This window comes from Ictalurus furcatus, chromosome 9 (assembly GCF_023375685.1).
Source record: "Ictalurus furcatus strain D&B chromosome 9, Billie_1.0, whole genome shotgun sequence".
In the NCBI taxonomy this organism is placed as follows: Eukaryota; Metazoa; Chordata; class Actinopteri; order Siluriformes; family Ictaluridae; genus Ictalurus; species Ictalurus furcatus.
In genome coordinates, this window is record NC_071263.1 from 11,495,444 (window position 1) to 11,522,517 (window position 27,074).

At 38.2% G+C, this 27,074-nt stretch overlaps 1 protein-coding gene across 1 annotated transcript in view; it reads right to left on the bottom strand.

Annotated features, from left to right (window-relative positions):
* Positions 1-918: 918 nt before the first annotated feature.
* ldah (lipid droplet associated hydrolase) overlaps positions 919-27,074 on the bottom strand; it is a 46,680-nt gene continuing 20,524 nt past the window's right edge. Inside the window, exons 4-7 of the mRNA XM_053633789.1 lie at positions 23,235-23,404; positions 16,300-16,540; positions 5,796-5,878; positions 919-3,449 (exon numbers count right to left, since the gene is read on the bottom strand). Coding sequence (XP_053489764.1) covers positions 3,258-3,449; positions 5,796-5,878; positions 16,300-16,540; positions 23,235-23,404 — 686 coding nt within the window. The 3' untranslated portion in view covers positions 919-3,257. The remainder of the gene's footprint in view (positions 3,450-5,795; positions 5,879-16,299; positions 16,541-23,234; positions 23,405-27,074) is intronic.

Genomic DNA, 27,074 nt, shown 5'->3' on the forward strand with positions numbered 1-27,074 from the left:
GTTCGACCCTTGGTTTCAAAAGTATTAATGCATTTGTGTTTTGTTTTTGCATGAAAATTACTAAGAATATTTCCAGGTGATTTAGATAAGTGATTTAGAAAGATTTAGATTTCAAAAGGAAGAAAGGGAGGAGAGACTATTGCCCAGTGTGGGCAGTGAAGTCATAATGCATTATGTGAAGCTCTACGCTCAGAGTACTTTAATGCGTGTGTGTGTATGTGGGTGTGTGTGTGTGTGTGTACATTGGAAGTTTTATTAAATTTGTTGACTTCATGGCTTTACACAGAGTCCATGCCCTCAGAAGGTTGTGATGCAATAGCACATTTGGCTTGTGATGTTTTCTCAAAAATAGTGAGAGAGAGAGAGATCTCTAGTTTACACCAACTGTTACATATATATTTGTACAACGCTGTAAATCAGCGTGTCTCAAGAATATTGTTGACTGCTGATGTGCAGCATTTATATATTAATATATACAAATATTTGAACCTATTTCCAGACAATATAGTCTACTCCTGCTGAAAGGTTAAATATGATCATACAAATTGAACGATTGTTCAAATTGAAGTTTATGTTTCTAAAGCATTATTTGGTAATTATCTTATGTTTCTAATTTATTATTATGTTTCTAATGCACTATTTAAATATTCAACTTTTCTTATAAATCGATGTGATATATATATCGTAGATCATTTGAGAGATTACATTAATGGAACAGAATATAAAACCCCAACACTTCATATAACAGTGCTAAAGTAAAAAAAATCAAAAATCAAAAAATCAAGAGCTCAATAACAGGAAGAAAAGAGAATTGGTCAGAATGAGAATGTGCAATTTAATATGTAGATGTCATGGTTGCTGTGGCTTTCTAAAAAAAAACAAAAACAGATTATGGAAATACAAACACACAAGGCTGAGTCAAATGAAAACCTTAATTAGTTTATTTTGCATTGTTTACTGTGAATCAGTGTCACCAAAGTGTATCATTTTCCTACACAATCACCATTTTGTTCAACACAAGTGTTCCAGTACTTAACAAGTGTCCAGGTTCCTCTTGAAATTTTTTTAAAAATTCAATTCTAATTGATGGTTTTCATTTGATGCACCCTATAATTACCATACAACATATCTCAAAAATGTGAGAATGATTTCCTAGAAAAGACAGCCCGCTATTACAGTGCAAACACTTATAGATCAAGGTTGATTAGATAAAGCTACACTGGTACAAAAACTGAAAGGGGGGAAAAGAGTAACTATTACTATGTCAAAACAATACCTAACAAAGACCAATGGAACAAACTTGATCCGTTACAGATGATCTTTGGCAGGAAAAAGCATGTATATATCTGGGTCGATACTTCATTGCCACAAAAAAAAAAAAAAACCCAAACCACTTTGAAAATGTAAAACAGTAAAGCTTGTTTGCTTTGCCACAATTCAATCCACCCGGACAGGATTACTCAATTTCCTTCTATGAACTAGCCCTGCCTCCTGGTTTAAATCAAGGATAAGCAAATTAAGGGGCTTTGTCATTCTTTTCTGAACAGGCAGAAGAGGGAGATTAAAGAGGCCTGGGTTTACATGTTGAGGGTTTACATTTCCTATGGGATGTCCAACAGACCGGATCAGCTGGAGATGTTTTACTCTACATTTGTTCAGCTTTTCACCAACACAAGATATTGTTCACTAGTATGATACCTATGGGACATGCTTGAATGTGAAGTTTAATTATGAATCATGAAATCACTAATACTTACAGTATATCTGGTGTCAAAATGACACAAAACCATCTGGTTCGGGGATGATAATGTTGAAATCCAAAGGATTTATCTATTGCTATAGACAGGAATATAGTCATACCCAAAACAAAGCAAAACAATGTGATTTATGATGTTTGTTATGACTGACTGGTTTATGTTACTTCCTACTGTTCTGGATTTGTGGGTTATTGAGGGACACCTGCATGTTTAACCAGTGAAAACTGTGCAACAAGGTTTTTCTTAAAGCTTAGCCCTGTTTTGTTCACATGATTATCAGTATAAGAGAATAACAGCTTTTCAGGCACAACACTGTTCCATAGTCTCGGTATGTTGTGCATGTAAATACAGTATAACCAAGGCAGAATGACAAGCCTGATGTTGCTAAGCACTGTCCATATGGTGACTCCTGCAGATAGACCGAATGAGAATTCAGTGCACTGAAAAGTGCATGGGACCCATGAAATTCATTTCTGTGTTCTCAAAAGCTCTAATTTTCTGTTGTAGGGCCTGTAGTATTTGACTCCTGCCAGTACGCACTTATTCTGCTTTCTTGCCACCATGCCAAAATGCTATTTTTTGACCAAAAAACAAATCAAATCCCCATTTAAGGTCTTCTTATGATCTATGTTTTCACTGGAGATGGAAAACACATGCGTGCAACATATTTATAGTTGAATAAATCACTGTAATAGTCAGCATTACTTTATAAAAAATTTTCCACATCACTTTTTAAACAGGTGTTTTATAACCGTCCTTCAGAATATTTTGAAAGTATTTATAAACAGAATAGCATGACAAATGTTGTACAAGCTTGAACAATATTATTTTAGAATAATTTATTACTAGTTGAAACCACTAGTTCAACCATTAATGTTAAATTACTTTTTTTGCACAGTAATGCATCCATACAATACACAATACAAGACAAAATACAAGATTTGAGTCTATGGATGTCTGTGCTTTGTTGCAATGACATATCATGTTTTTTTTTAAAAATGTCCTTTCATCTTTTAATCAGTTTTACACAATATAGGAAAACTTTGGTCTCAAAACATCAAGTGTGTGCTTATTGACTTACTCTAATTCATGCTATTATGGTGGTCACAGTAAATATTATTTCTTAACTATTAAAGACAAAATCCAATCACTGAAAAAAAAACAAAACAAAAAAAAACAGGGCCAGGGGTTAGGAAGAAACTAAAGTTAATTGGAAATCTTAATAGAACAAGCAGTGAGAGGCATAGGAATCACATTTCTAAAGATAGTACTAATATGTTAAGGGTAGAGTAGCCACTTATTTAAAAATTCTTATTTTAAGAAGCAAATTTGAGGATCTGGGCATTTTCAAGTGTTCATTGAGAAGCATTGGGTTTCAACACCAAAATAAAGGCCTTTAAAAGGTCTTTGATACTCTGTTCCTCGTAAGTCACTGTGAACTGCACTGGAACACAGGGCCTGTGTAGGTCAGTGGTCAGGTTTGCCTTGAAACTAGTAGTACTATAATCCTCTTAGGTCATCACGGATCCACTCTGTGATCATGTTGGCCATCTCTTCACCCGCATCCAGGACAAATGCATGGCGTAGACCGCGCTCACACAAACGAATGTCTCCATCAGGAAAGTCTCTTCGGATATCTTGGTAGTACTGCACAGGGCACCAGTGGTCTGTGGCTCCGTAGTAAAAAACAAGCTAAGGATGTGACAAAGTGCTTTAGTTTATATGCAACATGTATAACCCATAGATAGTTAAACCCTGTAAACACTCTTATACCATAGCATGGTTGAGTTCTCGATTCTGATTAGTGTTGTGTTGATTTATTTTCCTTAACAGCACAGTAATTCTAACTACAAAGCAAATAACAGGCTTATGTTAATGTACTCGTTCTAATACGTTATCATTCTAATACATAATCACAGAGACTTGTATGGTGGATGCTCCAATTAAATAAATGAAAGATATGTGCATAATTGTTGATATGATATGAAGCTTTCTGCGAGGAGAAGTTCATTCAGCATTTTCAGAAGAAGTCTCCAGTGTCTGTGCTTTGTAACAATCAGTGGTAATGCTATTCCTTTACATTCTCAGAGATGGGGAAGTGTTTTTTTTCAGGAACATAAGAAGCTCCTTTTTTTTAAACATAAGTAATAACAGGATGTAACTCATTTTGCAGATGCACAACCACATTAAACATACCTATGAATGGATAAAATGTACAATGTGTCATTCTTTTATAAAAAAAAAAAATGTTTGCTGTGGTATAAGGGGAATAAAACACTTTGGAATGTGCTGTTATTGGAAAATAAATCAGTTAATTGATTAACTTATAATGATAATAGCATGTCCTGTGTACTAATGGACATCTTGTGAAGCATTTATTCAAAAGGTACAGTATATCTAAATCTCAGATCATCCACATCTTTTAAATGAAAGAGGGTGCATCAGCACAGCTTTACACAAATGAAAAGTAAGATGATGTGGTGACTATAATGGGATTCAAGATGCTCAACTTTTAACATTATGAAATATTGTCTTTGTTGTCCCCTCCCCCACCACCACATTAAACCTACATTAAAAAGGGTGTACAAAAGAGAGAGAAAAAAAAATCATGCATCATGTTTCATACTTAAAAAATGTACATAAACATTTTTGTGTTTATACTCCACTACATCCCTGATAAGATCTTAAAAAAAAAAAAAAAACCCCACACCATAGAAAAGGACTACACAAGCCACAGATGACCGCATGACAGTCTCAGTGACCGTATAGTCTATTCAAGATTCAGACCAAACCAGGCCAGGAATGACTGACAATAAAATATGATGTCCTCCTTTCTCATGGTTAGTAGTGGTTCAACAGTGATTCGAAGCCTATAGCATTTAGAGGAAAGGAAATAGCTCCCCTATTGACTCTTGAAAGCTATTTATTGTTAAGCGTCCTCGTGCTGCACACCATAGAATGATCGCATTTACTTGTCAACTGTTTTACATCACTCTCCTGAACAACTGCATAAGGCTAGGCCTTTGCTGCCTGTACTAGTTAATCATGATGGCTTCTACATCTGTCTGCCTGATTGATTTCTCCACAGCCTATAAATCTAATAAAGGAGTCACATGAATGTGGTTTAAGATTGAAGAGGGGTTCAAACATACGACCTCCTGTCTTCACCTACAGCTCTTTCAAAAAGAATTACTCTGGCAAGGTTGCTGGCAAGCAACGAGCTAGCGGGATTTGATCGTTTCAACAATGCGGGCTACAACAAAGTGTATGAAAACAAAATGGGAATACACACGCACATACAGAGGCAGAGCTGCAGAAACAAAGTGGTGGGGGTGGGGGTGGGGGGTGAGTGGGGTTTGGTGGGGGATCCCTTTGTCATGCAATCCATATCAAACTTTGGATGTGACACAAAGTTCTGGCATTCACCAAAAATAAAATAAAATATATATATATAATGTAATTTGAACGCCATTTGACAAACGCTGAGTGATTTTCCTTAAGTGTGCCTCTGCTGTGACTACAACAGTGCCATCTTTGAGCTCTGTCTTTTCAACAGAACATAACAGGAAGGTGCTGTATGTCTTGTGACACTTAGGGTTAAAGTATGTGGTGTGTACGAGAAGCAGAGTGAGAGCAGCAATGATATCACCTTTTTAACTGATGACAGATAAAGTGCACCAGTCATTGACATCCCAGCCAGTCATGTCCCACTTCTCTGCATGCATGAGGCCTCTGGTTAGCATCAGAGCAAAAGCATCGAAAACACACAAGCTGACACACACGCTCGATACGTTCTTCATGCCTCCGGACAGAGCGAGACAGCACGAGCGCTCATTCTGATCTTGCGTTCTTTGAACTTTATTGCAATAAAACTCTGGATGATTATAAGATAATTGAGCCCTTTTTTGGCCACTTGGGAATATCTGATATCTCAAAAAAAAAAAAAAAACTTGAGGAAAACCTGACAATACTAATATTCATAACACTGTATTATACACTGATTAACCAGTAGTAATATACTGGCTGTTGACCGAGTACCTTGTCAAGATGTTGCTGTATGGTCAAGTTATCTCGATCTAGCACCATCCTCATTTCTTGACTCCCCATATACATAGCATTAGCTGTGAAAGGAAAGAAGAAGAAAAAAAAAAACAGTCAGATAGCACAGAAACAGAGCCTCAGGGAAAGAGACAAATCTCTAACTCTGAGAACACAGCACTCTAACTGAATCCTCCTAACATAAAACACCTCAGTGAACCAACAATGAAACAAAACGTTCTTAAGCTGAAAATGATCCGTCCTCATGTGTTATGGTGTTTAGTGAAACATTCGGCACCTTAAAATCACATGAACAAATCAGATGAATAAACACTCTCCCATCTGTCTTTGCAAAAGTGTACAATTGTTCCCAGCATGGGAAAGTCTTTAGGGAAAACAAGCTGCATGTCAAGCTTTATAGTTTTGTCTTATTAACTAAACTAAAGAGTGAAAAGCAAAAACCTCAGTGAGTGTTTATAGCTACATAGTCACTCTTTATTAAATAAATATTTGATAGCACAGGCTATGGAACTGCTGTGGAATAAGAGGAATAAAACACTTCAGAAAATGCTGAAAATAATCAATTCCTCTCCATGAATTATTTTTCTAGAACAGCAGTGCTCAAAATATCCATATCGGTATCTGGATTTAAGCCCAAAGTGGGCCTAAACTAGATTTCGTTTTCGGTAATCGAATATGACACATTGACACACTGTCCCTGGAAACTGAAGAAAACAGAAATACAGAAATGTCAGCACTGTCAGCATGGTCTGTGAATTCTGGCTCTGACAGTTTCTCAACCTCACGCACGTTCAAAATGGTGCAGTAATTTCTTATTTATTTATTTTTTTTTAACAATCCTGCTTGCACATTTATTTCATTTGTTTATACCTGCCTACAAACAAGTATTCGTATTTGGTTACAACACTAATATGGATCAATTAGATTCATCCTTTAGATTCATCAATAAAAATGTGTCCTAATACTATGTGAGGCATTTATTCACAAGGTATATTTCAATGTCAAATAATTCACACCATTTTAAAGGAAAGAGGGTGCTTCTGCATATTTCTTGACTTCCCATATATGCATAAACATAGGTGGAAATCCCGGGGGGGATATATTTTGTAGTTATGTAGTAGTAATTACTCCCTTTAATATGATTAACCACTTCTTCTACAGCAGGCCTGCTGCTTATTTAAAAGTGATCAAAATCAGAACAATTTGTGCAGGAGAAGACAAAAAAGGAAATACGCAAAGTCTTTTGGATTGACAGTAACCCAACGCCTTTAATTTTACCTTCCATTAGCAGAGGACACGTTCTTAAAAGCTATAGTTGAAGTACAATATTTTTTTTGCCCTACACAAATACATACTGTAGCTGATATTTTGTTCCACCTCCACTGAACATATTGTAGAGGACTTTCACACACACCCAAACACACGATTCATGAGCTAATGTGCACTGCCTGACATGATGACCTGGCAAGCGATCTGCAAGAGTGATTCTATTGCCTGTATATATGTATATATATATATATGTGTGTGTGTGTGTGTGTGTGTGTGTGTGTGTGTGTGTGTCTGTGTGTAGCTGGCCAAATATATAGGAGACAGTATTCATATTTTGCATCATTGGATCATTGGGACTTTCCTTTCAGCATGGGCTGTGGCTTGCTAACACTCTTTCCAGGGAAAGGGTGTACACATATATTTCAGTCTATGGGCACAAATCTGTGTGTGCATGAAGGCAGGTCTGTTCAGCCAGAAGAACCAAGGGTTTGAGCAGCCATCCATACAACAGTTCTCCAAATGATAATAACAACAACAACAACAATAATAATAATAATAATAATAATACACTAATAAAACACTGTTCACTCTGAGTTTGGAACACACAAAAAAGTTTTGCTGTCTAAAAAAAAAAGTGTGTTCGACATATATTTTTTTGTTTAACCCCTAAAGAAGGCAAGAAAATCATATAACTGCTCAAATCAGGAACAGTACCTATTTAGATCAAAATAAACTACAATATTTCAGTACATAGTTAATCCTTAGTGGCAGGTTGCTAATATCTGAGAGTCCAGTTAAGCATCAACAGCACTAGGGTGTAGGTGACTGGGGTCTTACGCAACCGTACAATAGATGATTTATGGAACAAGGAAAAAGGTGAATATAAACCTTGCGTAAAGGTTCATTGTTGGCCGGTTATACAGAAAAATAATCATATATGAGATTATTTTTCTGCATACCCGTTCAACACTGGACCTTTACACAAGTTTTTCACTCACATTCTGAGGCTGTAGGAGGTGATATACTGCATATAGTGTCTTTCTAAAACTCAAGGTCACTGTAAAGTATGTGTGTGTGTGTGTATATATATATATATATATATATATATATATATATATATATATATATATATATATATATATATAAATAAAGTAGTTGGAATACATGGAATACTCAGCCTGAGATTTCACCTTCCTCAAACAAACATTAAAATGCCAGATGTCATTATTATGCCTCTGGTCCAGCAAACCAAACACAACATTTCCATATGGTGCCACTGAAAATGTACAATATAGTGATCCTTAATGAACCATTGCTACGACATGAAGGACGTGCAAAATCATACAAAAACGGGACATCTCTGGTCTGAACTATTGCACGATATGGACAAAAGATCTTATAATGTGTAACACTATGTATTGCATTTGCGATATGTCTTGATATGTATTAAAAACACATTGGTAAAGCCCCTTGACGTGCAATGCTGGAAGACTGGACTGCATTATTTTGATCAGTATTATTTACGTTTGTCGGATCATGTAAATATGATTCATCAAAACAGCCACAGGGACACTCATCTGAAACATCTGAGATCGTTCAGGATGCTCACAGCAAAAAAACAAAACAAAACAAAACAACAACAAAAAGACATTTAGTGATTTGTGCAGTTTTCTGCGATATCAAAGGCCAATATTGCAGTTCCACTTTACAAACAATAAATTGCACTGCTCTAGTGTAAACTGCATGTGCATGGTACAAAACACCTTTGTTTACACTAATGATTTTCAGTGTAAGCAAATCGTCTTTCTCGAGGTTGGTGCTGTGTACTCTGACCTGGAACATTTAATTGTATTACATTAAAAAGGGTAAGTTTGGATGTGGATCAGTGTAAATAAGTGGGATGACTAGACACTAGAGTGTCTAATCTTGTTTCTTATTAAGTTGTTTAGAAATTGGTTGGGTTCTCAGGTTGAAAATTAAAGACAAGTTCAGACATGGGTTAGAAAGAATAATCTTTCAACATCTACAGAAGGGAGTAGCAATCCTGTCTGTTCAGCGACTGGCCATATTTTACTATTCAGAGTTTTCAGAGCTGCATACAAAATATGGACTTAACTTGCTGACACCATTTAACACCGGTAATGCTGCACATCCCAATTTTCAGAGTACTAAAGCAATGGATAAAATGGGACACAGATTCAGAACTCAGAACTACTTTAATGCAAATAAATAAATAAATAAATAAATAAATAAATGGAAAAAATGAGTGAGAGTGAGACAGACAGAGAAAAAAAGGAGATTTAGCTAGAGAGATGTGTGTGCCAGTCTTGGGGCAGTGATGAGCGAGACATCCCCTGGTCTATCTCACTTATCTCTAGGGGGGTGTCTGGACTCGGGGGTTTGGCAGGACATAGCATTCCAGCCCAATTTACACATCCTCACACATGCACCCAGTTAACATCAGAAAGAAGACGTAAAGGAGACACAAATTCGCATGCACTGACTCATCTAGAGAAATCAGCTAGGATTTACCAGTGTAGTGACAAAATGAAAAATTAAATGAACATACTTTGCTACACTTAAAGCCAAAAAACATGATTGGAGTCTAACTATCAATAACTATTACCATTTAATTATACTGTAGATACATTTTGAAAATATGGCCTGTAAACATTAAACTTAAAAACTGAGTCTGTGCAAAAACATTTAAAAGTTTTTGTGGTACATTTTCTGGAAATCCTCATAAATGGTACACATGTAGGCACACACACACACACACACACACACACATACACACAAATTACTAGCTAATAAAAGCTAATTACTGCTGTGTCTACATCTCAATCTAACCCTAACCTTAACTTCAGTAACCAAAATGAACAAACAAACAAACGAACAAATAAAAGAAGGGTGCATGGTGGCTTAGTGGTTGGCATGTATGTCTTGCACCTCTGGGGTTGGGGGTATGATTCCCACCTCCACCCTTTGCGTTGCGGATTTTGCATGCTCTCCCCATGCTATGGGGGTTTCCTTCAGGTACTCTGGTTTCCTCCTCCAGTCCAAAGACATGCGTTGTAGGTTGATTGGCATTTCTAAACCGTCCGTAGCGTGTGAGTGTGTGTGTGCGCGTCTGTGCCCTGGAATGGGTTGGCATGGATTGACGGGAGTCCCCTGGGATAGGCTCCAGGCTGTGTAGGATAAGCGGTATGGAAAACTGATGCATGGACAAATAAATAAATAAATACACAAACATAAAAACAACATTTTTCCTGGTGGGGAAAGTGAAAATACAAAGATACTCCTATCCCTGCAGGGACATTTCTTCCCCACAAAGACACAACAACAATAATACTAATAATGATAATAATGATAATAATAATAATAATAATAATAATAATAACAATAACAATAATAGTAGTAGTAGAAGCAGTAGTAAGAGAAGAAATCCAGCCAGCTGCCTGTCTGCTGTTTTGAACCAGATTGACTGTTTTATGTCACTGTTCTTCCTCATTTCGCTTTGATAAAATAAAAATGAACTTGATGAACCAGACAGTTTTACCCTCCTTTTTTCAGTTCAATAACACATGTCTTGAAAGGAAACCGCAAACCGGTGCAACACAGTGCAGATTTTTCTTCCACCAAACAGAACCCAAGGTGGGTGGGCAAACTCTGCAGTACCTCATACAGAATTATCCTTCCGTTTAGAGAAAAGCAATTGCATGAAATAACAGAAATAAACATGTCTTTCATTACGTAGAATTTAAGGGATTTATCCGTCATCACTTTTTAATTGTGGATTAAAGTTGATTTGGAAGTGCTGGGGGAAAGGTTTGTGGCTTTTTCTCTATGAGAAATAACACCTGTGGTCAAGAAACCAGAGTGACCAGGCTGCACAACACTGTAACCACATCCTTCATTTACCTAGAATATACCTGGACTCTGACCGGTACCATTTCCTTTATAATGCTCGTCACAAAATTCATTTAGGGTTTACATTAGAAATCAAGTTAAAGACATTACAAAAAGGAAACCATACTACCACAAATAATACAACAAGCGAAAACCAACATCGGAGGAATGTTGGAAGGGCTCTTCAGAGAGGATATTTCTTAGATTTCAACATTAATGTCTTGACTATGGATTGAAGCAAAACCTCAATATCATTCAATAAAACCGTTCATAAACCAATCCACAGCATGGAAAATCAGGAATCTGGTCAGCTATGATATGATGTTCTAGAGTTACTTCAAAACAGCTAACATATTTCAGCCTCCGTATGACTTTTATTTCGATCATTTTATTGCCCTCGGGTTTCTATCCAATGTTCTTCAACCGAGAGGTTTCATCTTTAAACACTTACATGCCTGAACTCTTGCTAAGGTGACTAGCTTATACTCAGTAATGTGCCAACACTATTTCTTTACAAACTAGGCCACTATTATCAGGTGAAGTTCACATATGAAGTTAATATAACATGCACAGTGGTGTGTAAAGTAATTGTGCCTCGTCTTCTAAAAACCAAAGCTTAGCTTATATAAGGACATATTTGCTTCCATGTTCCATTGCGGTCTGATCAAATCCTGTGGAGCAATGGATTTATGCTTCACAGAACAAGCTTTAGTTTCCTGTTGTGTAACTGCTACTGGATGACATTACCTTTTAGATACCATCCTCTAAGAGAGAATAGCATTATACTCCAAGAACCTAAAATTAGCACAGGCCAGAATTTGATCACAGTTTTGCCAAGACTAAATATTATTTAAATCTATATTTACAGACAGTTCATTGCAGCTTGCTGCGTATGCCAAAAGCTCCTACAATAGGCACGTAAGCATCAGAACTGGACCATGAAGCAATGGAAGAAGGTGGCCTGTGAGGGTCATGTGGGTGGGTTTGGGTCACTTACCTGAGAAAGAGATGACACCAGGAAGCACTATGGGAAGAAGGCAAGCTGGCACAGGCAGTATGATGCCCTGGGCAATGTTCTACTGGGAAATCTTGAGCCTTTGATACATACCACATGCCAAAACATTGTCACAGATCAAGTACATCCCTTCATGCCAACGGTATTCCCTAATGGCAGTGGGTTCTTTCAGCAGGATTATGCTCCTTGTCACACTGCAAAAATTGTTCAGGGATGGTCTGAGGAACATGACAAAGCGTTCAAGGTGTTGACTTGGCCTCCAAATTACCCAGATGCTCAAACTGATTGAGCATCTGTGGGATGTGCTGGCCAATCCATGGAGGCCTCACCTAGCAACTTACAGGACTTAAAGGATCAGCTGTTAACGTCTTGGTGCCAGATACCACAGCACACCTTCAGAGGTCTTGTGGAGTCCATGCCTCGACGGGCCAGAGCTGTTTTAGGGGCACAAGCTAGACCTTCACAATATTAGGCAGGTGGTTTTAACGTTATGGCTGATCGGTGTATATATGGTGTTCTCTGTATTACACTATGCAATAAAACAGAAGTGCTTACAAACCATTCTCCCTAGCAACAAATTTTAGTGCATTAAAACAGATGCTTTGTCTAGATAATTATACAAGCGGAAATTATGAAAAAAAAAAAAACATTTTAAGAGAAAAAAAAAAGAAGCCAAATGGTTAATAATCATAAACATATTTTGATGGAGTGTTTCATTCAATGTAATGTTACAGCTCTATGTTCTTTCCCTGGTTTCCAGGTGTCTGGAAAAGGAAAAGGGAAAAGATATGCAGTCAGTCTGGTGAAAAAGCCAGATAGGAAGTGTACAACCTTCGTTACTGGTCTGCAGGTCAGGCCAGTGTTAACTATGTTTCTCTCTGGTGATGTGAAATGAGTGTTTAGCAATCGTACTCAGATTTCACACTCTCACATTCCCAAAAAATGCAAGGCCGAAAGGTGATAGAAAATGTTAAGAATTCGTATTCCCTCGATGATTTGACGTTGTGAGAAAATAAAGGGGAAAAAAAGCTGAGTGGAGTAGTAGTACAAGCTGAACCACTTCATGATAGACAACGTTAGAGTGATTTTAATATCTCTTCTCTCTAGGGAGGCTGGCCTCATTCATTTAATGCAGACACCGATGTTTGCTTGACATGTACTCTGTGTATGTTTCACATGCAGTTAACATGAGAGCATCAACAATCCCGATTTCAAGGAAAGGGATTTCCGAACAAATAAATCCTTAAAAGTACCCAGGAAGGTCCTTCTAATCGCAACATGCTTTCTTAATTAAGTCTGTCAACTTGCCATTAATTATGTGTGTAATGCAAGACAGAGAGTGAGAGCAGCTTTTCATTTACAAATGAAGACCAGCACTTAGTTCTTAGCTACGATGTGCGCTCACACACACACTTAAAACCTACCCATAAAGCTTTTGAAGAGTAACTTGTCATTTTTAAGTAAAAACTTGTCATGAGTAATTTTAATACATTGGGGGGGGGGGGGGGTGATTAGGGGGGGGCATGATCAGCTGATTGGCTAATTGCGCTTTCATGCAATTAGCCAATCAGCTGATCATGTGGCAGCAGTGCAGTGCACACAGTCATGCAGATAAAGGGCAAGAGCTTTAGTTAATGTTCACAACAATCACTAGAATGGGAGGAAATAAAATATAATATCAGTGATTTTGGCCATGGCATGGATTTTGGTGCCAGATGGACTAGATTGAGTATTTTAGAACCTGCCGATCTGATTGGGTTTTCATGCACAACAGAGTCTTACACAGAATGGTGCCAAAGTAGTGAGTGTACAGCTTGTGTAACAGTGTAAATTTGCTGTCCCCTCAAAATAACTCAACACACAGCCATTAATGTCTAAACCGCTGGCAACAAAAGTGAATACACCCCTAAGTGAAAATCTCCAAATTGGGCCCAATTAGCCATATTCCCTCCCCGGTGTCATGTGACTTGTTAGTGTTACAAGGTCTCAGGTGTGAATGGGGAGCAGGTGTGTTAAATTTGGTGTCATCGCTCTCACACTCCCTCATACTGGTCACTGGAAGTTCAACATGGCACCTCATGGCAAAGAACTCTCTGAGGATCTGAAAAAAAGAATTGTTGCTCTAAATAAAGATGGCCTAGGCTATAAGAAGATTGCCAAGACCCTGACACTGAGCTACAGCACGGTGGCCAAGACCATACAGCGGTTTAACAGGACAGGTTCCATTCAGAACAGGCCTCGCCATGTTCGACCAAAGAAGTTGAGTGCACGTGCTCAGCGTCATATCCAGAGGTTGTCTTTGGGAAATAGACGTATGAGTGCTGCCAGCATTGCTGCAGAGGTTGAAGGGGTGGGGGGTCAGCCTGTCAGTGCTCAGACCATACGCCACACACTGCATCAAATTGGTCTGCATGGCTGTCGTACCAGAAAGAAGCCTCTTCTAAAGATGATGCACAAGAAAGTCAGCAAACAGTTTGCTGAAGACAAGCAGACTAAGGACATGGATTACTGGAACCATGTCCTGTGGTCTGATGAGACCAAGATAAACTTATTTGGTTCAGATGGTGTCAAGCGTGTGTGGTGGCAACCAGGTGAGGAGTACAAAGACAAGTGTGTCTTGCCTACAGTCAAGCATGGTGGTGGGAGTGTCATGGTCTGGGGCTGCATGAGTGCTGCCGGCACTGGGGAGCTACAGTTCAATTTAGGGAACCATGAATGCCAACATGTACTGTGACATACTGAAGCAGAGCATGATCAGTATGCAGTATTCCAGCATGATAACGACCCCAAATACACCTCCAAGACGACCACTGCCTTGCTAAAGAAGCTGAGGGTGAAGGTGATGGACCGGCCAAGCATGTCTCCAGACCTAAACCTATTGAGCATCTGTGGGGCATCCTCAAACGGAAGGTGGAGGAGCACAAGGTCTCTAACATCCACCAGCTCCGTGATGTCGTCATTGAGGAGTGGAAGAGGACTCCAGTGCCAGCCTATGAAGCTCTGGTGAACTCCATGCCCAAGAGGGTTAAGGCAGTGCTGTAAAATAATGGTGGCCACACAAAATATCGACACGGTGGACCCAATTTGGACATTTTCACTTAGGGGTGTACTCACTTTTGTTGCCAGTGGTTTAGACATTAATGGCTGTGTGTTGAGTTATTTTGAGGGGACAGCAAATTTACACTGTTATACAAGCTGTACACTCACTACTTTACATTGTAGCAAAGTGTCATTTCTTCAGTGTTGTCACATGAAAAGTTATAATCAAATATTTACAAAAATGTGAGGGGTGTACTCACTTTTTTGAGATACTGTATATATATATACATATAAAAAATGACAATAGCTGAAAAGTGCTAATGATTAAAAGCATGCACCCTAAGAACATAGCAAGGAGGAGAGAGAGAGAGAGAGAGAGAGAGAGAGAGAGAGAGAGAGAGAGAGACGCTTATAGGGTCCACTGAGGCCTCTTTGGCAGAGCCTCTCTACCCATCACAGCATCAATCATCCACCTCCCAGGACAGACAGGGAAAAAAAAAAAACACTCTGCCTTTCACACAAACTGAATGAAAGAGCCATGCAGGTCTGCTTCCCTCAGAAGAGAAGCTTCATAATTATCCCTCCTCACAACACTTCATCTGCACCATTACTGAGCAAATAGAAAGCCCTGGACATTAAATAAGTCTTCTAATAAATAAAACTTTATTCTGTACACTGGGGAAACAACTGCTCACTTGGCTGCCACTCAAATGCTGATTTAATTTATGCAGGCCATCCCAAGTACCAGCACCAAATGTGGCAATAAGATACTTATCAGGGATAAAAATAGTGATGATATATCAATAGAAATATCAATTGATCACCTTTCAGGCCAATAGTCCCCCAAAGGCAGCTTTTTTTGTAATGCCATTTTGATGATGAAATTGGGTTATCATTAAAACCAAAGCTGAAATGTGGTTATTACACTTCTCTGGGTAAATGTCAAGCTGTCTTTAATAATATTGTTCTCGAGTAATCATGATAGATGATTTACTGCATCCTAATATAGATACAACATTTCACCAACCTAAAAACTCATGGCAGATGGTTTGGAGAATGTCCATCTAACATTTGCTAATAAATAAAACAGGGTCAACATATAATGGATATCTATGTCAGGAATTTGAAAAACAGATTTCTCAAGTGCTCTTACTTGGCAAGACTCCTTCTGGAGTGATGCTGCAATGACAACTAAAACGTCCATCATTCAACGAGTGAACAAGTGGTAGGAAGTGGATAAGACGGACTCACCAGCACAGTCCACATTGATCAAGCTGAGGGTGGCTGGGACGCAGGATGTGTCTAGTGAACGCATGTTCCTCAGTACCAGCTGCACCATGCCAGCCTTCAGCCTCTCAGGTAGGAGAGAGAGCAGGAAGATGGGCAAGTAGACAACGTAGCGCAGGTGGCACAGCACAGGAGTCATGACCTTGCCCTGCGGACTAGAGGCCATGCGCTCAATAGTGGGGAACAGCAGCACGGACTTCACCACCTGACCATGAGAGATGTTGGGGCAGAGGGTAAGCTCATGTTAGACATATTGGAGATCAGTTGTGATATGTTTGGAAGGTTAAGCTAGCGTCATTCATTTTACATTCAGTTTAGACCTGCTGATATTAAATTATCATAGGATGACTTTTAGTGTGGTCTATGATATCACTATATTTAGTAAAAAAAAACAAACAAAAAAAAAAACCTACTATAAGTTTTGTTATTCCTTACTGTTATTATTGGCAGATGTTTAAATCCCATATGAACATATGAAGTTTTTTTTTTTTTAAGAGACTCCTGTCTAACAATGCCTTGTGAATGAGAGAACTTTTATCTCACAAACACATAAATACTACTCTACAAAGCTATTTAACCAAGACGCTTTATCAGCCTATGCCAAGATCACATTTGTCCAAAATTCATAGCCCATGTTTCTTGCTCTCAGTCAAAAAGTTTTTTTTGGGTTTTTTTTGGCAGTGCAGAGTCTTGCTCTAACACAACTGCCCTTTGGAAGGCAGGATAGATTAGCTGAGGAAGATGAAGGTGAAAAGAAAAGAAAAAAAATCTAAAGTAAAGAGTAAAGAGTAAAGAGCACTGGTCTATATTGAATCACAAAAACAGATTATAAAAACTTGGGTCTCTGTAGCAATAATATCAGTTTACATTCCTGGAATTCATTTGCTCTTGCTCTCCGCATTAACTGAACCACATGTACTTCGGAAAAAAAAAAAAAGAGAGAGCAGTGGAATAACATGTCGTGTAAAAGATGCTACAGGTGGTTTCTTACACATTTCCCCACCACACAATATACAAAATATGATGCACCTGACATGTAATATAATTTCAAAGCTGCCTCTGGGTGAGCAAAATATGAGAAATGACATGTAACTTTAGTGATTTGTTTATTATGAAACTGATAGGAGATAGGAGAACCATAGAGAATGAGAGTGTGAGAGAAAGGAAGAGAGAGAGAGAGAGAGAGAGAGAGAGAGAGAGGGACTTCCAGACACAGGAAGCACCTGTCTCTGTTTGGCCATTGACTAGAAAGCAGCTCAACTCATTCAGTAAGACAAAGTGAACGTGCTTCGTCTGCCTTTGTGAAGCTTTGCAGTTCGGGCCAAGTATTTTTCAATGAAACTATACAGTGCAATATCCATTCCCTTGTGCAAAATATCAAATAGCCAGCCACATGTAATGCCAGATGAAATCTATTCATTGTCAAACCAATTTCAAGCACCGATACTGCTGCTAGTCGGAAAGAGAGTCGGATTTGACTTATGGCACAACATCTGTTAACTCTCTGATACAAACAATAGAAAAGCACAGGGCTCAATGTATGGCCCAGCAAAACTGTTGATTTAGGATCTGTTTTTACTGATCCATATAACTACACCTATCCTCTGTGGGGAGACAAAAAAAACCTGGTGAAATCAGAATTATTAAATGCATCCTTTTCGTGGACATTTATTGCCAACAGTTTTATTGCTCTAAGGAAAATAAACTACAGGATAAAGTAAATCATATAGAGCAATTACCAACATTGAGCACTTTTATAGTAATAAATCCATCTCTAATTAAAATCAAGCCTAGGAGATATGTTCTAGAATATATTGTTCGATAAATACAAGTTCTACAAAAAAATCCCAACATAAACACCGCAGACTAAACATGAACGAAGCTTTACTTTCTGAAGTCTCCCAGTGTTGTTGAGAACAAATTGCATGTCTTATGTCTAAGCTGCAAGTGAATATTCAAACCTGCATCCTGATCACTGCACTTCCTAGTAGAGCTGTGAGTGGGACTGTTTTTTGGGGGTTTTTTTTAATCGTATTCCCTCTCGCTCATGACCTATCCTGCCTGCTGCCAGGTTTTTTTTGTTTGTTTGTTTGTTTGTTCATTTTTGTTCCTGTCTGCAAAAGTGTCTAACAAACCAACTGCTTCTATTCCTCAAAATATAAACAAATTAGTCATTTAAACCACTGTGACCCTGACCATGACAAATCAGTTACTGAAGATGAATAAATGAATGCACAAGCACTCAGTACGCTCCCATGTAGGGCTGGCCGATATATCAGTATAATATCGATATCGTGATAAATGATTACACGATACACTTCTCTGAGATATCGTTGGTATGGTGATGTATTTTTTAAAAAAAAAATGTTTTTAATAATTACAAATTAAATGGTACTGAATGGATGCCGTTGATTTGATGTAATAAAAAAAATTATCTTCTTTGCCTCTTAGGCATTAAAGAAAAGTTTAAACTTAGGACAGTTTGTTAGCTACGCATCGTATAATGTAGAAATGTCCTCAAGTATCGTGATATGATATTTTTATCATACCTACTCCCATGTTAATGAACGTGGGCTTTTTTGTCCCAGGAGTTTCATATCTGACTGCCTGCTCCCGTCCACATGAAAGTAAAAGAACTACAAAGTTCCTGATCAGATGCTTAGATTAAATTTATGTGTAGAAATAGTAGCTTTAAGAGGAATTTTGGAGTGGCTGGCTCAGGGGGAGAGAGAGAGAGAGAGAGAGAGAGAGAGAGAGAGAATGTGAACAGGTGATCTTTGATGTGTAAAGTACTGGGTTTGATGAGAAGCAGCTCTTCTTCATGAGGGTCACAGGAATGGAACTCTGGGAGGGGCTTTCTAATCAGCAAAACAGACAGCCAGTCACTTGCTCCGTCTCGCTCTCATTCTCTCTCTTTCTCCCTCACACACATGCCTCAGTCTAAACTGCTGCAGAATTTACATGCTAGACGCTTACTCTCTTATACACTCACACTTCGCCACATAAACAAACACTTGCTTTATTTGTGGGGACAGGTCTCTACTAAATTTCTCGTATTTGGAAAAATAAATAAATAAAAGAGTTGGTCACTGACCCTTCTGTACCAGCATCTGGAGTAGACAAGCTGAAAAATATTTCGATGTCACAGGCTCATTTTTACTCAGCATTGACCTCACGTACGGATCTTCAGAGAGAGGAACTTGTACTACGTTGCCGCTGAGGATTACGCATTCTGTGGGCGAGTGGGCAAGCCTACGCCTCATAAAGATGTACGACAGAGACGAATTTACCAACAGTGTAATGTAAATAACTGCTAAATGGTATATGACTGACATTACCTTGTTACTCACCCATACCAGGTGCATACATTTAACCACCTCAAGTCTTTTCTTAGCCACATCTAAGGTGTTCAGAGGACCCGGTACCCCATAATTCAATTTACCATGAAGGCCTTAAAAACATCACTAATTCTTTACATACAACAACAGCCAAGAATCCATAAAATGTCTAAGGTGCGGCACATCGAACATGCCTTAACCGATTGGCACATGTTCTACTCACCTACGGTTTGGAAAGCCTTTAAACAGTTTTTTGCCCAATTTCTCCACTTGTACTTGATAAGCGAGGTGCTCAGTTGCAAAAACTAGGTCAGAAGCAGCAGTTTGGAAGAAATCATGGAATGTACCAGATTGTGAGAGTGGTCGGTCGAATACTTGAAAGTGCTGAAGGTCTGACCAATCTGCAGCATGTTAAGCAAATTGAACTATTTGGGATTTTTAAAACCTGGAGTGTATTGGGGGCAGCAACTCGAGCCTGCTATATAGTGTAATGTTTATGCTTTGACTTGGCGCACACAGTGACTGTAATGATGTTTTATTTAAGTGAATTATGAAGTAATGCCAACAGTTTTGGATCTCACCCCTGTCTGCCCTAACCTTTACTCCATGAATGGAGGGCCCACCCAATGTGCTATGATACAGATACACACACTCACAGGAAGCGGCAGACACATTTTTGTGTCCGAGGAATTTTGGGGACGTGCCATTGTTCCACTAAGTCTAATGACACAACTTGTTGAGTTCTTTCCTTTAAACATCTGTAAGATTTCCATTACCTCTCCCAGATAACAGCTTCATTTAAACATTTAAAATACTATTATCTTTTATTCAACAGATTTTAGTGCACCAATTGTCCAAGACCTCTTTAAAAACAATTCGCGTTCCAAGGCAATATCAAAATTTCCTCTTTTAGTCTTTGAGCCGAGTCAAATTGCTGTCAAAATAATGATCTCCGGTTTCAAAATTATGTCTGGCTATATACTCGTCCAGATAAAGACACTTTAAAATAGGAACTAAACAATCTATGTTGCTTTTCCTGTGCTTTAGCATGCAAGCAAAATAACAGATCTGATGTGCTATATAAACAAAACCCAACTGTTAAACAAATTTGGCTCCTCAAAGCACCAGTTTTACTTGAGTGGATTGTTTGTATATTTTGATTAAGCAGTCTAAAGTGAAAGGAAGAGTTCATGTGGCAATGTGAGCATGACTTCAGTGTGTGCATGACCAAAAATGGTTTGAATTAGCATGAAGAAAACCAATGACGCACCATATTTTCCCATGCTTACTTGTAGTACACGAGGTCTGCAGAAGATACACATTTTGATCATGCGTATAAATAAAGTAAGTAAACAAATGTGGATGGTTGTACACATCTGTTTATATTTATCCATGAAGATCATGGTGGGCAATTAGGTGGCTAAACCTAAAATCTTAAACATGAAATATGAAAATTCTCCAGTAATTTCTGTACGATAAAAGTAATGATGAACGGTTAAAAACAATAAAAGTTATTGGCTGACAGCACATCAAGAGAAGTAATAATAAACTGAAAATCAATGTCTAAAGAAACTTCAGGCTCTTAAATCAAATAATCTGTCATTCCTGACACAGATGATGGACTCAGCTTGCGCACCGGCCCCCTGCAAATAGCTGCTATGGTCAGGGACACGGAACACATTTCGTGTAGGTTTTTCTTCTCACAGCACTCAGTCTAACTGAGAAATGTCTGCTGTGCTCTCAGAGTTGTTCATTAGACCAGCTGGAGTCTAAACATTCACCTCAGAGTCTTAGAATGGGCAGACATCCCAACAATGCTGAGTAGGCTGGGGTTACACAATTTAAGCACACATGTGCAGCAGACCAGAAAGGATATTCATTCTGTCGAGTAGCCCTGATCTTTCTAAGACAAACATGTCCATAACAATGTCTAGTAGCAGTCAGTCAAAGTGACTGGACAAGTACTGATGAGTATTTACGCCAGTTGCCTTGCCGTTTTAAATGACTTTGAAATCTTTCATAAACACAAGAGCCAATCGACATGGAAAAGGAACTGGTGTATTCATGCACGACTTGTGTCCCTCAGAACTATCTCAGCACTGATATTGTTAACAGAATCATTTTTAAGTGACTGGCCGGAAGCCGTACATGTTGCTCCTGGGTACAAGCTGAAAAATGATGCCACCTGTCCACTTCAGAAGAAAAGCGGAGCAAGACCTGCTATTGCCTCCCCAGACCTCAGCAGGGCCCTTTACTCTAACCCACATAGCTAGAGCAGGAGTTTCTAATTATCACATATCATACATAATCACCATGTTGCATTTTTGGCAGCCTACAATCTGCAGCAGTGAGGGAAATATTTTTTCTTTTTTTATATTCTCCCCCCTGTGTTGACAAGGCATGCCATGACTTCCTAATGGTTTAGGTATAACCTGCTCTAAAAAATGTAAAAAATAAAAATAAAAAACAGACAATAGTGCACACTTGAAGAATATGAAGTTAATAAGACTAGAATGAAATAGCGCATTACACTGTTAAACATGATAGCAAGATATGCCCTAGATGAACTATATCAATATGGATATACATTTCCTTAAACCAGTTGTTAAAGAATAAAAGTGTGCACGTTTGCAGAACATGCTTTAAAAGTTATTATATGACTCAATGAGTAAGATCTTAAAGCTCTTGAACTTTATGTGAAGAATTATGATGTCGCTCTTGTCCGTTATCGTGAGTTATATGCACATCTGTATAGGGCCCTTGAGTGGAACGAAATATTTCTAAAGAAGAAACAAGGGACTGAAACAGACAGGAAGTTAGTGAAAAGAGGTGAGGGATAAGGAGAGGGGGGGGGGGGAAGAAGCCCACTAGAAGCAAAGCCTGAAAATAAAAATGACAAAGTACACATCTTAGTAGCAGAAAAACCCCAGAGGGAGAAAGAAAATCAAAGTTCTTCTCCACCTTATTTAATCTCCTGACCTTTTGCACAGCAGGCACATTGGAGAAGAACTGTCTTATTATCCTGTTCAACAATGGCATCTCAGGCCACTTCTAAACCGTATGTAGTGCTGCTCGTGGTTTGCTGAACGTTTAAACCATGCCAGACACACACATTAGTAAAGCAGTCTATGGAGACTGAGCAGACAGGGCCAAGAAACTCATGCAGAGCTAGTCATTATTTACATGCTTTAATAAAGAGGAGCAGGCTGAATGAGCAAACAATAGCCTCTAGAGACAGCTGTGAGTCACTAAATGAAATTTACTCCTCCAGCTTAGACTTACTCTGGCTCATTATTCTTAAGCTTTAAATAGTGGCGAAAAAAAAAAAAAACGAATCCATTTAATCATAGTAAAAGCAGGCTGTCTTCTGTGGCTTAGACTATCAGGTATTTAATGGCCAGATTAAAAAATTTATGGCCAGCATGAATAAATAATGGTCAAAATTAAAGCTAAAATAAAAACAGTACATAACAAAACAATAAAAATAACCCCAGGGCTTTTTAAAACCTGCTAATATGAATTTAACAAAAATATAACACATTTCTCTAGCCAACATTTTACCTTTAACTCTGGGTCTCTCTTCATCATCTCCAGAATGATGTAGCAGCCGATTGAGTGACCAATCAGGACGAGGTGTGTGTCTCGTGGCACATGTTTTAAGACGAAGCTCAGTTTGTGCTCAATCTGCCCGTTCAAGCCAAACACATCCTCTGACTCGGCCACCGGAGCATCTTAAAAAGTACAAAACAGGACGATAAAATAAGCCTGCTTTATAAAGAGGGCTGTAAGTACATTGTCCATTGGAATAATAAACAACATAGTCACCAATACAGTCCCCATAATCACCAATACCTAATCAAACACACAATTGTTTCCTGATTGTAGGAGTCTGATTACAGCTGTTAGAAACAGTTAACAATTTATGAGGCACTTTAAATTGGCAAGTTTTTCATGTGTGGAGTTTTCTTTCAACATCTTGATCTTGTTCTTCATTATGTCTTTGGACAGGTAAAATAACACCCTATCAACAATTCCAGTAACTTGAAATCCTGAACAATGCTTGGCAGGCATCGATATTAATGTCATCCAAGCACCAATAAATGAAGCAGTGTTAACTCGAGAAAGGGTATGAACACTGCGAGATGGTGGATGGGTGTTGGGGGGGAAGAAAGGAAAAAGAGGGTAACTGCTGTGACAATATTAAACAGCAACTCGTAAGCTGTAGGTAATTTCCTCCCATTTTGCTTGTAAATGACCATGACCTGTTGGTTACATAACTTATCACAGAAAGTAAGGACCAGGTATTTTATGTAAATTAAGTTTACACGAGAAAATGCAACAACAACAACAACAACAAAAAAGATACAATATAGATACATACATCTGAACAATACATTCAACGGACCACTTAATTAAGGCTACCCATCATAAAACACCACGAGTGGCATGTGAGGTGTAATAAACATTTAAATTTAATCAAGCTCACACTCCCTTCTCTGAAAATGTAGTTTTCTTTTTATCTCAAATCAGGAGAGGGTACATGGGTTAAAAAAACAAACAAACAAAAAAAAACCCCCACTCATTTAAGCACACTGCTTTTCACAAACCAAACTAGCTGGTGCTAATTAACTAATAAATAAATATACACAAGTAAAAACAAATACACTCTCTCTCTCTCTCTCTCTCTCTCTCTCTCTCTCACACACACACACACACACACACACACTCTGTGCTGTTTTAAGACAGCATTTAAAGTGCTTCACACCCCCCCCCCCATCCTCCTCCCCCCGTAAGTCACACCAGAAAGGTTCTGGCTTTTACCCCTAAATAAAAATGAAGAAAACCGCAATTCCTTTTTTTTTTCTCTCTCCCAGTTGTTTGTGGGTAGTTTTTGTCTTTTTGTGCAGTTTTTGAGATGGGATGGATATTTTACTGAATTGTGCCAACCCTGCACAACAGTACTTATATCTCTCTTGGACAGAGAGCTAATGTGTAATTAGCCACTCTTAATTTTGCTACACTCTAATGCACAGCTTTTGTTTAATTATATGCTGCTAAGAATCTGAATGGATCACACAAAAACACTGTCATTATTAAGTTTCAGTGATTGTACTTTTATAAATGTATTAATCAAATGAAAATGGAAACCTAAGGCTCATATTCAGGTAATGCTCATTTTTGCTATATCAAAAATGTATTATATTGCGATATATCAAATTTGAATTCTACATATCAATACACTAATACAAGACACAATGATCTTTGATTTTTGCTGTCTTTTTTTTGGGGGGTGGCAAAATATTTGGACAGCAACACAGCTCCTGTCATTAAACTTGAGAAGCCTTTATACTGATAAGAAGTCGTCCCCTAGTTTGATCCCTTATGCATCAGACAGCTTTCACTATGTCATGCAAGCTACACATAAAAATAGAGTCCAGAAAAAGATAAAGAGGCTGATTGACCTGCAAGACATGAAGAAATGTGGGAGATAAAAAGAATCTGCTGATAGGAGGAACCGTTGCAAACTATACAAAGAGTCCAGGACATTTCACAAATCATTTTTATAGCATAAAATACCAGTATATGTGAAAGACCGATAAAGCGAATAAGTGAATACATTACAGAAGGAACAAGTCAGTGGGGTTAGTAAGGGGCTGAAGCTCTGCTTCCTGCATGACTTGCACCATTGCTATTACCTTCTATGTATGATCAGTTTTAGGGTATACAGTGTAGAGCAAGGTGACATCATGCTGTGTCAGGCATTGTGAAGCCTTTATAGATTAACACTTCTCCATTCATAAGTTAAAACAAGCAAAAAAAAAGTACTACAAGCAACCGAGGCACTCAATTATCATCAAACAAGGGAATCAAAATCTATTTAGTCTTTAGTATATTGCAAGAACAACAAGATGTGCAAAATACATATAATTATTAACTTAAGTCTACTTAAGTTAAGTCTGCTCAGTCATGAATTTGGTGAATGATGCTAAATCCATTTTGCATTATACAGACTGTAACACTAATGCATTTCAAACCAACAAACCTAAATCTGAATAAATGATTCATCTCATAAAATTGAAGACGACAAACCTTTCAAGACATACTTGTCTAATTTCCTAAAATGAAATTTAGTAAAAGACTAGGATGAATAAAGATTCATCCTCAAAGGAAATTCCAAAATAACCGTAATGTGTCTGAACCTTGTGAAAATGTTCACAAAACCTTCTAAAAACTGACTGGTTCTATTTTCACTCTGGGCACAAGGTGGGGGATACCCTGGGGACGGGGTGCCAACCCACCGCAGGGTACAATCGCACGCACACTCACACACCCATTCACAGACTACGGACAATTTGGGAATGCCAACCAGCCAACAATGCATATCTTCGGACTGGAGGAGGAGACCGGAGTCTGGAGGAAGCCCTCGAAGCACGTGTAAACTCCACACACATACAGGGTAGAGGCGGGATTCGAACCCCCAACCATGGAGGTGCGAGGAAGATATGCTAACCACTAAGCTACCATGTCCCCCTCAGACTTTTCATATCTATATGGAAAGTGTGAGCACACAGCCTGTATGGACTTCCCCAAAACTATGGTCTTCCATATACAATACAATGCTGTTGCCAGACATCAGTGCCAAATCTTAAGTTCAATACAGTTCAAAACTGACAATGCCAAATTCTGACCAAAAAAAACACCAAAAACCCCCAAAACATTAATATAATGAAGCAAGATCTATTCTGACTTACTCTTCACTTTAAACAGAACATAAAAAGAAATGCTATTATTTATTTGCAATGGGAAGAGAACGTTAAAAAGAAAATTCATTTTGATAAATGCATATATAAATATTGATTATGCATCTGCAGTCATGTGAAAAAATAAGTACACCCAATGAAAATGAAACATTTTGCTTTTTTTGACATATTTGGACAAGCAAACATTTGATCATCTTTGAAACAGTGCCTATTAATTTAAATGAACAAAAAACAGATCAGTCATATGGAAAAAGTAAGTACACCCCTACATTTATCACACCTTCAAATCCATAAAATTAAAATCAGGTGTTGAAGATTGGGTGCCACTGATTAGAACCTGCTTAGAGAGTGCAGGTGGAACCTGTCTTATTTATACCCCTCTCATATCTAGTGTCTGGTGTTCCCTTTGTTATTGAGGTGTGTGATGTCATCTTGCCAAGATCTAAAGAGTTCTATAAGGCCTTCCGAAAAAAAGGTTAAGGATGCCTATGAGTCTGAGTATTTGAAATACATCCCACTATAAGGAAATTAATCTACAAATGGCACAGATTTCAAATGACTGCCATTTTGTCCAGGACTGTCCATCCTAGCAAAATCAGCCCAAGAGCAGATCATCTGATACAAAAAGAAGTCTCCAAGA